The 15,841-nt window shown below is 43.9% G+C and overlaps 1 protein-coding gene across 2 annotated transcripts in view; it reads left to right on the forward strand.

Moving 5' to 3' along the window:
* Nucleotides 1-12,015, forward strand: part of AFF3 (ALF transcription elongation factor 3) — a 579,340-nt gene extending 567,325 nt beyond the window's left edge. For both annotated transcript variants that reach the window (XM_057558661.1, XM_057558662.1), the window contains exon 23: nucleotides 2,507-12,015. In XM_057558661.1, the coding sequence (XP_057414644.1) occupies nucleotides 2,507-2,628 (122 nt within the window). In that variant the 3' untranslated portion in view covers nucleotides 2,629-12,015. The remainder of the gene's footprint in view (nucleotides 1-2,506) is intronic.
* The last annotated feature ends 3,826 nt before the right edge of the window (nucleotides 12,016-15,841 follow it).

The following is a 15,841-nucleotide window of genomic DNA, read 5'->3' on the forward strand; positions in this document are numbered from 1 at the left end:
GTGATAGCTGCTTACAACTGAAAAAAAACGTGTTTTATGGGTAAGCTGCATTACTTTTTAAATAATGTTTGTTTTTACTGATTACAAAAGGAATACATGTTTACTGTGGCTAAATTTGTAAAGTACAAAAAAACTATAGAGAAAAAAATTTTTTAATCATCCGTAATCTTGTCACTAAGAAATAACTGCTATTAACATTCTATTGAAAAAAAAAACTTTTGAAATTTCTTCTCGTTTTCTCCATATATGCATGATTTTTACCAAAATAAGATCGTAGCATATATACAGTTTTACATCCCGTCTTTTCTTCATTTTACATTATATCAGGCATTTTCTCATGTCACTAACTCGTTCAGAAACACCTTTTATGATGACTCTATTATACTTTCAAAATAGAGGTATGCAATCATAAGTATCATGATTTCTCAAACCATTCCCCTGTTGTTGGACATTTGTGTTACTTCCAATTTTTTCCCACTGTTACAAATAACGTTACGATAAATATCCTCATGTCAATTGTTGTTCATATTTCTGATTACTGTCATAGGAGGGAGTTATAGAATGTGGAGGTCAACAGGTATAGATTCTTTTAAGATATGTATTGGTATATGTTATTAACTTTCTCCCATAAGATTATACCAATTTACTACTCTTTCTCCAGTGCTTTGTGAGAGTGTAAATCTGAGCTATCAAACCATTAAATGCAAATTTTGTTCCCATGGTAACATGTGCCTCTGAGGCTAAGATCAGGATGTCCATGATGAGATAAGGAACCAATGGCACAGATAGGCCTGAGTACGTGAAATTGATAATGAAACCAGACAGGACATAACAGTAGTGCAGCGGTGATGCACCCTGAAAATCCAGTGGGGTGCCAAGGAGGTCAGTGCCAGGGGCTGAGGCCAGCAGGCTCGCCAAAGGAGCTGGCCCGGAACAGGGTTTTGAAAAGCAAGTAGTAGCTGAGTGGCTGAGATGGAGTGGGGTGGATGTCACAAGTGGATGAAACAGAAGGGACAAATGTACAAATGTCCGCGGCCAGTTTGGGAGAGCCCGAGCAGGCCAGGCTCCAGATGGTACTGCCAGCTGCTGCCAGACGTCCCTCAGCAGAGCTGCACATCCAGTGCAAAGTCCGCATGGCTTCCCCAGACCTGCCCCTCCTCCCCTGTTCTTCTCCTGACCTCCTGCAGCACTGTCCTCCCGGCCACCTGGACCCTGGCTCTTCTCGGAGCCTCCCCAGCAGGACCTCATTCAGCACGTACGAGAGCACCTTTGAAAGAATACTCCCAGCCTCTTACTTTCAAGGAGTGCTGTTCAGTGGTCCAGTTAGGGCAGCCTGGCAGCCACGTGAATTGATTCGTCTCTATGAGCCACCAAACCGTGATCTCTGCGATGGCAGAGCCTACACATTCTTCATCTCGGTGTACTCCCTGCCTCTGCCCTCCTGCACCTAGCGTAGTGCCATGGCAGTAATAAATGTTTAAGGCAAGGACAAACCCAGAGAATGTCCAAGGACTAGAGGGTGACCTCAGTAGAGGTGTTTCAGAACCCATCTGTGAACAAGGACCTACAGTATAGCACAGGGAACTCACTGTACTCAATATTTTGTAATAACCTATAAGGGGAAAGAATCTGAAAAAGAATAGATGTATAACTGAATATATATAACTGAATCCTGACGCTAACACGACATTGTAAATCGAACTATACTTCAGTAAAATAAAAATAAACGACAATTTAAACAAGCTGGATGCTCCAAAAAAAAAAAAAAAAAAAGAGGGAGTTCCCTGGCGGTCCAGCGGTTAAGACTCCGTGCTTCCACTGCAGGGGGCCCGGGTTTAATCCCTGGTCAGGGAACTAAGATCCCGCATGCCGCACGGTGTGGCCAAATAAATAAATATTAAATTAAAAAAAAAAGAAAGAAAAACCCATCTCTGATTTGTCTCCAGGAGCCTGGAGCCTCCTCCATCGGACTCCCACGCTCCCCCCACAGGGGCTCAGCACGTAGCACAGCTGAGGACAGTATAAGGGATGACAGAGCTGCAGGCCAAGTTCAGGGTGGGATGCATTACTGCACAAGGAGAATGCAGCCTGAGGAAATACATTTTCTTTGCTCTTTGGCTAAATAAATGCCATTCATTTGGGTTTCGTTTGGTTTGGCCATGCCATGTTTCCTTTGTTTATTCAGAATTACTTCAGTAAAATACATACATATTTTTCCTCTCTGTCTATATACATGTATATATTTTAAACATGAAGAGTTAAATCTGTTAAAATCAATGTACTTACAAAATGACGTGTAAAACACACAGCATCCATTAAATTCAATATTGTAAGTGTCATTCGTTTGAATTAGAAGTCGCCAGTTGAGGGATTATTGGGATATAGGTGAGCTCTCGGGGGCTTTATTTTGTTAGGTTGAGCGCATGTCAAGTGATGGGACAGAGAAGGCTTGGTTTATAAAGAGGACCAAGTGTGTGTCCCTCTAACGACCCTCTCTGTCCCCTAGAATTCTTCAATGACCTGGACCTGCTCATGGGGCCAGTCACCCTGCACAGCAGCATGGAGCACCTGGTCCAGTACTCCCAGCAGGGCCTGTACTGGCTGCGGAACAGCACCCACCTGACATAGGGACCCCGCCTTCGGGCTGGAGGGCACTCTTGTCTCCACGGACGGCTCAACATTTCTGGACACTGTGCTCCTGAAGTTCCCAGCCACAGCATTTCTCAAACGGCGGTGAATATTTTCTCAGCATCGAACAATGGTCTTTTCTCCCAGGGCATGTGTGTTTGTATGTGTGGGTGTAGAAAAGCTGCCTGTGTAAGTGTGTAAGATACACAGCTCTTTAGAACACGTTTTCTTTGTCTAGTTTCCATACTCCCAGGCTAGACAAAGTGATCAGACGTTTCTGATTAGAGAAAACACACTTACACACACACACACACACACACACACACACACATACACACACACACACACACTTTCTAGTTCAAAGCTAAACCGTGACTTCTTAGAACATTCAACAAAAATCTCATGGGTTAGTGAACCAGGTGCAATACAGCACACCAAAAGCTTGACTGCCAGTTAAGATGATCTTAGTTCTTATACTTTTGATTACTTTCAGTATTAATATACTCTCCCCCAATTATTATTTTTTTGATTGTGTGTATTAATGGGTAATTGAATAATGAAAATAAGTCAGTTATTTTTGTGCTGGACGTTTACTAGATTGCATGTTACCAAATACCCTGCCTTTTGTCTAGTACCTGCCCCCTCCAGCCAACTTTACCGTCAACTAAACGTGTTAGAAAACAAGTGAATTGACTCCCACGGGCCTTCCCTGTCCTGCCCCCCAAAACAGTACGACCATGACGCTGAGATCTGGTAAAACCTCAGTGTCTTTGAAACTTCACCAACATGAAAGCAGCAACAACTGCTTCTGGGGGCTCAGTGAGTAACTGAAATCTTCTGCACGCGCCAGGAGCCCGCCCGGCACGTGTGTTTCTTCTTCCTGCCACTGTGACCCAGGGGCTGTGGAACCACATGGTGTCTATTGGCCAATATTTTTCTAGTCTTTTCTTTCCATGATAGCTTTCTTACCAGTTTTCTTGGCCTGATGAGGACATTACCTAGGATGTCCCCTTCACTCGGATCTGTTTCTGTTGCTTATCAGGTCAAGAACTGTTTGCTATCATGATTCTATCTAATCCTCTCACTCTTGGAGAAAGTGCCACTGCGGGCCTTGAATGCATTTTGATCTGGGCGTTGTGTTTCAGGCTTTGATTAGCAAGCTGCTTACTCTACAGAATAAGTTATTCCTGCAAGGATCGCGGTTCTGTCTGGGGTAGCAACGACCAGTCTGGTATGTTTCCGTCTCGCCCTTGATTCTTTTCTTTTTTTTTTTTTTTTTTAATTAAGTTTACATTTTAGTTTTTTTGACATCTTTGTTTACAGTTTTTGTCTGAAATTTATTTCTTTTATTGTCTCTCGTCATACCCTAGATTTGGTCTTCTTATTAAATATATTTGGATATAAAAATATTGGTTAAAAAAAAAAAGAAAAACTCCTGGAAAAGAGGATATACTCCCTATACTTTAAAAACAAAAATAATGACCTTGAGGCCTCTCACTTGACAAAATTGCCCCAAGACGGCCTGAGAAAGGTGATGTGATGTGTGGAACAATCCATTTTTCAAGGTGATGGTAACACAAAACGTTTATAACAGATACTGATGGTCTTATTGGTTTGGTTGCAATGTTAATATCTTTGTCAGCCTGATCTGTAGGTGGGAAATAAGATTGCTGTCATTCCCTAGCTCTAAGCGCTGATTTAAAACCTTACAAATGATCGAATAGCTTTGGTGATTTGAAATTCATTTAAATGAACAAGTGAAGGCTTTGTGCAATTTGCATTTGACGTTGGCCTTCAAGCATCTGGAAATATTAACAGTACTTCTTTTTTACATTTATTCAACTGAGGTGCTTCTGACATTCCTTTCACTAATTGTTGCTAGAGTTCCCAATCCCACTGGAGTCTAACGTAAGAAATTTTGAATTTTTTTTTTTTTTTTTGGAAGACTGAGGCTTAGTTGTACTCACTCCTGCTGAATTCTGATGAAATGTTCAGACTCTCACATAAAGGGATGGCCCCCAGGGTCCATGGTGCATCCCTGGGGTGCTTTTCTGGTCTTGCCCACCTTTCAGTCTCAGGCCTCGTGGTGGTGTTCACGTGATGTGCTCACCTGTGAAACCCATTTAAACACACAGGTGGCCTCTGGCTAGTTGTGCCAGCAGCACCACATCAGCACTCGGTGAGCCGCGTTTCCAACAAAACGTGAAACTGGTCATTTGGGGGCCGTCACAGCACGCCATTCTCAGTGTCTTTTGTTTCATTGGTAGAGCATGTTGGGGGGGCAGTGGTGGCAGTGGTTTTTCCTTGCTTTGGCATTGATGCTTTTGATAAGGAAGCATCTTCTGATTGTTGCTGGTTTCTTTTAGTTAGCTTTGTTCAAAGTAGAAATATCTTTCTTGTGTTTTCTGGTTATGAAAGTCATACATGGTCATGGGTAGAAATTTGAACAATACAGAGAGGTATAAAGTAGGAAGTATTCAGTCCCATTCCCCAGAGACAACAGTGCTCATCCTTTTCCTGTATATCCTTCTAGAGAGTCTCCCATTTGAACGTAGAATGTCTATCATCATTTTTTTCTATTTGAAGACATTATTTCATCAGAAGTTCAGTACAAGTTCAACTGGCCTTATCCCTCCATGACCTGAACGGACCTGGATCACAATTGCTAGAGTTATCTTTGAAAGAGAGGAACCCAAATATATTCCTGATCAAAATGTGGGATTTGTTACCATTCGACACAGATCAGACTAATGTGCAGAACTGTGCTTGGAAAGAGAGGTTCGGTTAAAACACATTTCTGGAAACTTTCAAATCACAAAGGGGAACTCGGACCCACTGTCTAAAGAGGAATGTACTGGAAAAAAAAAATCTGAAGAGTTGACAAATTGTGTACTAGATTGAACACATGGAATCAATGCAATGAGCCTTCTGCACTAAAACGTACCCTCGTATCTGCAACAATGATGTGTGTATTATATAACAGTGATGTGTACATTTCTGACATCCCATACATAATACACAGTTTGTATAAATGCATACGTTTAAAAATATATATGTACAATACAGCTAACATAAAACTGTAGTACGCCTGAAGGATATGACTAGTGCCTAATATTGAGTATAAGTCACTACGTGTTCAAATCACCTCAGAAGTGCAGTAATTGTTATCAAATTAATCAGTGCAGCCAACCTTATTTATGAACCACATCTTTGAAACTGTGCAGTAGTATATACATATATATTTTTAAATAACATTTTTCACAGTTTTCCAGAGTTACTGTTGAAATCTGTATCACCAAAAAAAAAAAAAAAAAAAGATTTTTTTAAATGATGTAGACACTCTTCAGACCCAGTAATCTGTGTGTGATTTCCTGTCTGTAGATACCCAAGACACTCTAGCAGTCACCAGCCTTAATGCATGTACAGGATATTATTGTGACTTAATTTATCTGCAGTTTTTAATCCATGTGAAATTGGAATTTATAAACTGACTTGGATTAACTATGTCTGCCTTTCTAAGGTTGCAAATGTTACATTAAATGATTTATGTTGTAAATGAGAGGCATCGAGTTGTACGTAAAAAAAAAAAAAATGTCCACCGATTTCTGTGAATATTTTTACAAGGAAACTTCAGAATCAAAAATATATTCAAATAAGCATTCTGGTCCCCAGTTCATAATCTCTTTAGAATGGACCTTGTTGTTTCACAAAAAAATTTTTTTTTTTTTTTTTTGGCTGCACCGTGCAGCATGCGGGATCTTAGCTCCCTGACCAGGGATCGAACCTGTGTCCCCTGCAGTGGAAGAGCAGAGTCCTAACCACTGGACCTCCAGGGAATTCCCCATAAAATTTTTAAATGGAGCTTCCACAAATTATCGTCACTAAGTCTGATATTTTTCATGGGGGTAAATAGTATGTTTTCCTTTATTGTAAGTATCGTTTACTATTTGTCTTTCCCATTTCCCAGCATATTTACACACGCACATGCATGTGTGAGAACACACCGCCCAGTGTCCCAGAAAACGCTGCATAGGAAGCTTGAGGGGTTTATTTTGATGACTTTACTGATGCCTGTCCAACCAGTAGCCCTGGGACACTGTTTGACTCAACATTCCATAATGACAGAAGTTAATCACCTGACTTGTGTCTACCTGGTTTTTCCATCTCTAACCAACATGGTGGAATAATGTTGGCAATATTTGGTTGAGTGAAATGAGAGAATTTTGAACTAACAAAGACAGAAATATTAGACCTGTGGCTTTTCATGATGTACCCCCCCGATGTGGGAGGGGTTTTTGTTAACCTCATTTTTTTACTCTTCTCTCCCTCCTTTTTCATTCCCCTTCTCCCCAAACTAAACTAAACAAAGAAGCAGAAACAGCCACAGAAACAGAACAGTTACTTCACTTTACCCAGCCTATATCCTTAGATTCAAATACGACAGCAGAACCCTAGCTCCGGTCACCATGGAGACCTCCTCATCCCAAAGATGACCTGGACGGGGTCCTTGGCTTTGCTTGCACCAGAGACCACTGAGCTTAATACTCTTTCAGAGGTGGTTTGGGCTAAGAAACGCCCAATAGTCTTTCAAAAACTGTCTTTCCCTTATGCAGTTTTGCCTACTACTCAGCTGAAGTCTGTTCCCATCAGAATCCTATTTTTAAGAAGTAACCCATTTTCGATGAAACCTGGATCAAGTGGAGTCTTGAAATACTTTTTTTTTAAATGAAGGTGAAAAAAAAAAAACCAACAACATAAACTGCATTTCCAACAAATTGGAGCCAGAGTTTATTTCCTTGTCTTCCCATTCCCAGAAGAGCACAGTTTTTCAATATTACAGCTTCCTGACAGATAGCACAAGAAATGCTCAGACTTGAGATTTGTGTTCTCTTTGTCCAAACTGCATTCTTCTGTATATGTCATCAGACGGGTCCATTTGTTTGCTTGGCATGAGGAAAATGATAAAACTCTGTTCTCAAACGAATTACATCTGACCACGGTTTTGGTTTTTATTTTGTTTAATTGGCACTCTGAGGCAGCAGGGGGTGAATTTGGGGTCGGCTACAAGGGGATTTAGACTCACAGCTCTGACTCAAGTAATGGGAATCAAGGGATTAAATCCCTCTGTGTTACTTTGAAAATCCACCTCGTATAGCCAATTTTAAACACATTGATCTAAGGGATGAATTACTAATTGCCAGTCAACACAAGGATCAGCATTTGTCTTTAAGCACCAGGAAGTAACGATGAGACCTGAAAAGCTGGATCAAGGACTTGTTTTTCCACTCGTTTCTAACACAGGAAAAGCTCATCAGAAAATATTTATATCCAACTATGATGTAAGATAGTACCAATGTTTAGGATTTTCAAACAGTGCTCTTTGGTTATAAAAATAATCACCATTTTCTAGTTTCCGCATTGTTTTCCAGTGCTTTTTCAGTTTTTCGTAAAACAGAACTGATTTTTTTCCCCAGTATTTATCATGTCTTTACTTCTAGATGCCCAAATGAGCAAAGAAAATACTTACCCCTGAGGAATGTGCATTACTTGACTGTACAGCATCTACCCACAGTAGCCAAACGTATGTATTCTTTTTAAAGCAGCGGTCCCCAACCTTTTTGGCACGAGGGACCGGTTTCGTGGAAGACGGTGTTTCCACGGATGGTGGCGGGACGCGGGGAGATGGTCCAGGCGGTAACGCGAGCGATGGAGAGCGGCAGATGCAGCTTCCCTTGCTCGCCCGCCGCTCACCTCCTGCTGTGCGGCCCGGTTCCTAACGGGCCACAGACCAGTACCGGTCCGCGACCTGGGGGTTGGGGACCCCTGTTTTAAAGAACACTCTTTGAGTCTCCTCTGTTACCTTCATCTACAGCATGAGTGATCACGAAGCCTGAAATAGAGCCACGTAGTTGAGGTGTCAAAAATCCTAAGCACCTAACACACCCATCTTTAGGGATAGACGCTTTCCTAGCATTACCAGCTCTCTCTGGGGACTATTTGTGGGGTGAAATGGCAGTATTAACACTTTTCCTTTGAATAATTTGCAAACTAACTATTGAGCCCCTGAAGTTCCCAGGGCTGCCAGCTCAACCCAAAATGTCCTTCTCTGAGAGCTAGCTTGATTTTTTTGTTCCTTTGGGGGTTTTCCTTCTAAGTTCTCTAAGTCAGATTCTGTATCTTGACTATTTCGAAGAACAGTTACTAGAGACAGTGGGGGCATTCAGGAGACAAAGATTCCATATTAGAACTCGCCGACATTGGGGATGAGAAGTCTGGGAAGTAAGTGGGCTGCCTGGACGGTCTCCTCCTTTGCCTGCTGCCCCCGGTTCTTTTTTTTTTTTTTTTTTTGGCTGTGTTGGGTCTTCGTTTCTGTGCAAGGGCTTTCTCTAGTTGCGGCAAGCGGGGGCCACTCTTCATCGTGGTGCGCGGGCCCCTCACTATCGTGACCTCTCTTGTTGCGGAGCACAGGCTCCAGACGGGCAGGCTCAGTAGTTGTGGCTCACGGGCCTAGTTGCTCCGCGGCATGTGGGATCTTCCCAGACCAGGGCTCGAACCCGTGTCCCCTGCATTGGCAGGCAGATTCTCAACCATTGCGCCACCAGGGAAGCCCTGCCCCCGGTTCTTAAATAAAGCCCCTCTCCACGCTTGCTTTTCGTCCATCTGAAATGTAACGCAGAGCATCAACTGACCACCCCCCCTCCCCCCCCGAGAGAGTGGAAGGATCACCCGGTTGGGGCAGCATTTTGAGATCCCCAGTTGTCACCCGCAGCTGGAGTTAAGCATCACTGTCAGAACAGAGGCTCCGGAAACCCACTGCCTCTGCAGGCACCACGATGCAAAGGTGGGTGATGGGGGAGATGACACTTTGTCCCAGCTCTGACCCGTTTCTAGGGGACCAAGAGGATGACAACGGGGTCGCCGCAGGCCCCTCCATGGGACCCCTCAGGCTTCGTTGTTACCACTTTTAGTCCATCCTGCCAGCAGTGAGGGAGCTGGGGCAGGGTGTCCTGGCCTGGCCAGGAGCAGCGGGGCTCCCAGGTACCCTGCAGTCAGTGGTACAGTCGCACCCTCCGCTTCCTCGTCCCGTCCTGGTCTTACGGAAGCAGTGGGTACCCAGATGGAAAGCGGAAGAGGGAACACTGGGTCCAAGCTTCCAGTGGGTGCCTCTTCCATGAGAACATAGCCTGCCTCGAGAACACCGGGCTTCAAACATCCTTGTCAAGCCAGATGCCCATAGCACAGTCGCATTACCTGTGCTCTCCTGGATTTCCTTTGAATGCCGGGAAGCTGACTTCTCTTCCTGTGAATCCTGTGCCTCTGATGGTAATTTTTTGTTTGTTTGGGGCCGGGGGACAGAGGACAGCTGCTCTGGGAGGTCTGTCCCTGAGAAAGGAGATCTGTCATAAGGGACTTGGGTATGTCATGAGCTTCAGGAAAGAGGAAACCCCTCCTGAGGAAGGGATGGATTTTTTTTCTCTAGTGGGTTAGATAATTGCCTCAACATGATCGCTTAATTGTAGGCTAAATCTTAGGGTCCCAGGAGAAAGAAAATCAACCTGAGAACTGAGTGATTTTGTGATGCCGAGCTAGAGGGTGACCGTTCTAGCCCCAAACATCAGGACAGAGACGAAATCTGACCATTGACCTGAGTGTTTCACACCACTGAGGTCACGACCTAAATGTTGGATCAAAGTTTTTTAGCTTTTACTTAATATTTATATTATTTAGACACAGGGGCTTCCTTGTGTCCCTAAATCAGTGCTTTGAGCTTAACCAAAATAATCATGGAACACTCATTCAAAAGGGCCTCTTTTCATATTCACTGGAAACCCCCTTTCCTTTAGGACCACAGCTGAAGGTCCTGAAAGATCCAGCCTGATTTAAGCCCGAATCAATACCAATACCCTTTCCACGGGAGCACAACACCTTATGGGGTAAACTCTGGGTATTTAGGTTAAAAATTCTAGGGTGGCAACAGAAGGTGTATTAGCATGAGGAGGTGGTGATACTCCAGCTAGATACTCAGATTTCATCTTATCTCGGGCAGGATATTAAGGAACAGACACGCCTACTACAGCACAATAGCTGCTTACTGCTGAGGTTCTGTGGAATCAAGTTCAAAGTCACTCCCACGTAGTTTGCCTCAGTTGGAGCAGGAATTTTAATTCCACCATTTTCCTTTTGCTGTGTCATCTTGGATGTTTATTCATGGAGCTGGCAAGTCTAATTCAATATTCTGATATCAATGGCCTAGTGTGTCACATCAAACACCATTTCAAATTCTGCATCTCGGTCTTGGGAAAGCTGCCAGCAAATTAGAATCCTGCTCATCCCCCTCGAGATGTTGCCAGCAATCCGGTTGAAGCAGCCACTGAACCAAATTAAAGGGCCTTCACTTCTCTTACAGGAATTGGTCTTACCATTGTTTCAACAATTGAAGAGGATTTTAAGTCGGAAAATTCTGTACAGTAATTTATGCTGTAAAAAGTGTACATGTTGTAGCATTGATTATAAAGTGCTGTATTTACTAAGGTCCAATACCATTTCCATTTTTGTCTAGTTGTTCACTATTAAAAGAGTTTAAGTTCATTTTGTTGTGTGATACTCATTTGGGGCTTCTCATGAGAACATTTGATATGGTTAGAAAGTCCAGGATCTGTGTGGATCGTCACTATTTTAATCCAAGTAGTCGTAATGGTCTGTTAAGCGTCACCGTGACAAACCCTACTCCTGATGAAACCGTGTGCTCTTACCTGCGTCTTTAAGAATGTGTTCAAAATCTTAACCCAAGGAATTAATAAAGAACAGTGGCTTTAGTAAGGAACATTTCCTCCAGCTTTCCTTCTCAAAATTCGTGAACGCTTTTTCCAAGGAAATTCCAGTGGACTCTCACTAAGTACCCCAGAGCTCTTCTTCCCGAAGAGGGGCCTCAACTCCCAGGCTGCTTCTACGATGTCTGCCTGCCTGGAGCCTAAAGTTGCTCTACTTTGCTGGTTGCTCGGATCTGCTTAAGGAAGTGCAAATGTTAACTCCCCTTTCTCTGTCTCCCTCTTGTATTAAGAAAAAAAAAGAAATTACTCCCACACAGCTGTATTTATCATATTACAAATAAACAGAAGTCCACGTTCAAATCGTGAATAATTCAATAGTGAATTATTTGGGCAAGATATTAGGAAGGAGTGGAGAAGTACGACTAATATTAAGGATTTGTCTAGGGGGATCTTGTATTTTGTCTGAGTTTAAATTGACATGTACAAGGATGATGGAATCATTGACCATTTATTTGACTGTTTGGAGATTTTGCTGTGTCTGTAAGTCACATGAAACTCGTGCAGCACAGTTCTGGACTGGGGAAGTGTCTTACTGTACTGTAACAGAATGAGCCTTAAGGATTTATAAGAGTAAGTGCTTTTATATTTGAAGGTAAATGCTAACGCATCAGTGAAATTACTTTTTTAATGTCTTAATAAACCTTGAAATCCACATCACTCTGTCTCAAAAACATCCTACTGTCTCTTCCTAGAACTTCTTATGCGTAAAATGTTCTTTCTCTTGGGTTACACGATTTTGTTTTAAATATAATCCACTAGTCACAAACTATCTTTTCCTCTACAAAAGTCTGAATCCCTCTGAGCTAGGAGGATGGATGACAGCATTTTAAGGAAAGGGGCACCGATCTCAGAATGCTTTTGGCAGGAGAGGTTAAGTGTCACTTTGGAGTGAAAAAGAAATAAAGCAATCTGTGATAGAACCTGGAATTTTCTTGCTAAGAGAGTTTTTTATTGTTGTTTATTGTTTGTTTGCATGTCAGAGCTTTGTTTATTATAAAGCAGTGCACAAATGGAAGCTGTTAAATGACATAGTTCGAACACAAACGGCCGATGAACATTGAAAACAGTCCATGCTGAGACTGATGTAAGCCTGCATGTCTTTCCCCCTTATCTTTTTTGTGTTTAACTTTTTGAGGAACTTTCAAACTGTTCTCCACAGGAGCGGCACTGTTATACGTTCCCACCAGCAACGTATGTGAGTTCAAATTTCTCCACGTCCTCATCAACACTTGTTATTGTCTTTTTTTATTGCTAACTATTCTACTGAGTGTGAGTGGTATTAGATTGTGGTTTTGATTTGCATTTCCCTAATGACTAATGATATTGAGGTGCTTATTGGCCATTTTAAAATCTTCCTTGGAGAAACGTCTATTGAATCATTTACCCATTTTTAAAAGGTTATTTGTCTTTTGCCTGTTGAGTTGTAAGGGGTTTTTTTGTGTGTGTGTACTGAATACGAGTCCCTTATCAGATATAGGATTTGCAAATATTTTCTTCCATTCTGTGGTCATTTTTTCATTTTCTTGATAGTGTCCTTTTGAGTACAAAAGTTTTTAATTTTGATGAGGTCCAATTTATCTATTTGAAATTTGTCTCTTGCACCTTCATCGTGTCTTATATAAGAAGTGTTTGCCTAACCCAAGGTCATGAAGATTTATTTCCTCCTATATTTTCCTCAAATAGTTTTAAAGTTTTAGCTCTAAAATTTAGATGCAGGATCCACTTTACGATGATTTTTGTGTATAGCATGAGAAAGGGGTCCAGCTTCATTCTTTTGCATGTGGATATACAATTGTCTCAGCACCCTTCGTTAAAAAGACTATTCTCACCCCCCATTGAATTGTCTTGTCACCCTTGTCCAAAAACAATTGACTGTGCCCTATGGCAGCACCACACTGTCTTAATTACTGTAACTTTGTAGTGATTTTTAAAATGAGAAAGTGTGAGTCCTCCAACTTTGTTCTTCTTTTGCAAGTTGTTTTGGGCTTAAAGTGGTTTTTTAATTAACCATCAATTATGTATTAGATTTCCTATAAATGAACTTGTTTCAAGCAGGTGACATCTAGCCCAGTTTATAAACAAATAATGTGTGCCTTAGTAGCATGGCTGAAAGAACTGTATGGGAAGTGCAGAATGGGTTCATGAACCAGCCAAGTCCCTGCACATTCTCACTCCCTGTTCTCCAAGAGACACCGCCCATTCCAGGGTTCTTGGGCTAGTATTTGGGTGTCCCCCACCAAGCTGGAGCATGTGATACATGTAATATGTGTTTCTGAGGGTACGATAGAAATCTAAAGTTGGTCCAGTTAGTCTGTGCTTCCCGAGTCCAGCAGCCTCTTTCTGCCCCAGTGCTCCGTGTTCAGATGCTCCGGCGCCCAGTGTGGACCTGGCACCTTGGCCATTCTGTCCCATTCAAAAGACAACACCTGGGTCAGTCTGCCTGAGGTCACCAGAGTTCCCAGCGCTTGACAGGCAGGCTTGACCCCCGCACCTCTTTGGGACTTTCGTCTCACCATGTTTCAAGTCTTTCTGGCCACTTTTGCTGATCTTTCTGGAGTCGAACAGATTCTCCTGTGATCGTCAAGGATGTAGATTTTACTTCATTGCTAGTATATGGGAACATAGAACAGACAGAATGAATTAATGCAGAAGGAACCCTCAGAAAGTGACTTTATACTTCCTACCTGCAACACCCACCCACCATTGCCTGCTCCAGCCCCCTCTAGAGGGTCAGTTCTTCTGAGACCCTTGCATGAAATCTAAGGTTGAGCCCATAACTTTGCCAGGCACCCTCAGATAAGAAAAAGTCCTGTGGTCATCTCATCCAAAAGTTATCTCATTTTCGACCTTAAAGGGCCTGGCCTGTGCATTATTTAGACTCCATCTGAAGCTGAAGCTTTTCCCTCCCCAGCTTCTGGTGGAAAGTGGGCAGTTAGCAAAGGGATATGGTTGGCCTCTTCACTGTCCTTGCCTGTTGTTCCTTCGCGATTCCAGCTCCTCCAGCCTGAAGCAGGGGGAGGGAGGCTCTTCTTTCACTGGCCCGGATGTACCTCACGCTGGTTTCCTTGCCTGGTGCTGACTCTGTCTTGGGTGTCCTTGAGGGGTCTTTGGAAGGAAACCCCTCTGTTCTTTCCACTCCCTCACTCCCATTACGGAGATCTACCACCAGCTGCAACCCTGCCGGCACCTTGATCTTGGACTTGCAGCCTCCAGAACTGTGAGAAAATGGATTTCTGTTGTTCAAGCCACTCAGACTGTGGCATGTTGTTAAGGCCGCCCTGGGAGACTAATAAATGGCCTTTCCTCGTGTGTGGGCACCTGGCAAGACCCCCAGCCTCTCCTGCTGAGGCCTCCTCATCCCTCTCGGACAGGTCTTGGGCGGGACTGTGGTCAGGCTCTCAGACAAGCCCAGAGCAGACCTCTTGTGCAGATGGATCCGTGTCATCCCCTTTGACCCCAGTGTGACAGACAGCGGCCACGTCCACGCGTGGCACCTTCCCTGCTGCCGTGGGCAGCTCTGACCGGCACACCTGTGAGTGTGAGAAGTCACGGTACTCCCCAGACTGCAGGCAGGTGGATTCAGCCTTCCACGAGGCCCTCATTGAACCCGAGGTGATGGAGAGGTGCCTGGAACCAGGGTGGGGCTCACAGCACACTGGTGACTCTTTCCCGAATTCCCAGTCCTTCCCATGGCCTCTCCACCTTCTTTTATGGGCCTGCGGTGGGTCTGACCGCGGGTCTCTGACGTCTGCACTGGAAGCCCTGCGTAGTGGGTCTCACCTCACTTTGGGAGTAGTTGGCATCTATTGTCTTGGGGACTCCTCAAAAAAGAGAGAAAATGAGTCGTATCTTAACATCCTGTTGGACTACAATGAAGACCTGGGTGGTTTGGATCAGGGTCTAATGAGACCTTGGGGGTTGCTTCAGGCAACCCCGAGGCAGAGAGCAGAGCCAGGGCCCAGCCGGGGGCACTCACACGGGCTGGCAGCCCTTCAGCTCCCCTTGGTCACCTCCCTTGGGGAGGCCCCAGCCACCGCCGGCATGGGGGGGTGCCTTTCCCTTGGTCTCCGCAGGCTGAGGGCCTGGGGTGGAAATCGGCCATGTTGCTTTTTAACTTCCCAGGTGTGGCATTACTTTCTAGCTCCTGAGCCCAGGTCCCTGCCTTTCACACCTCTGCCCTCCCAGGGGGGTACCTACTGCCTGCTTCTCGACCTTCAGGGTAGAGAGGTGGCAGCGCCTCTGTGTGACCCAAGTGATTACCCTCCCAGGATCCTCCCAGTGTTCTTGACCTCCAAGCTCATTGCATCCTAGAGCAGGCCTCTATCTTTTCAGTTTTGCACAACCTCCGAACTGTGGTTTTCTCTTCATGGTGATCCTTCCAT

The sequence above is a fragment of the Balaenoptera acutorostrata genome, chromosome 12 (genome assembly GCF_949987535.1).
Source record: "Balaenoptera acutorostrata chromosome 12, mBalAcu1.1, whole genome shotgun sequence".
Classification (NCBI taxonomy): domain Eukaryota; kingdom Metazoa; phylum Chordata; class Mammalia; order Artiodactyla; family Balaenopteridae; genus Balaenoptera; species Balaenoptera acutorostrata.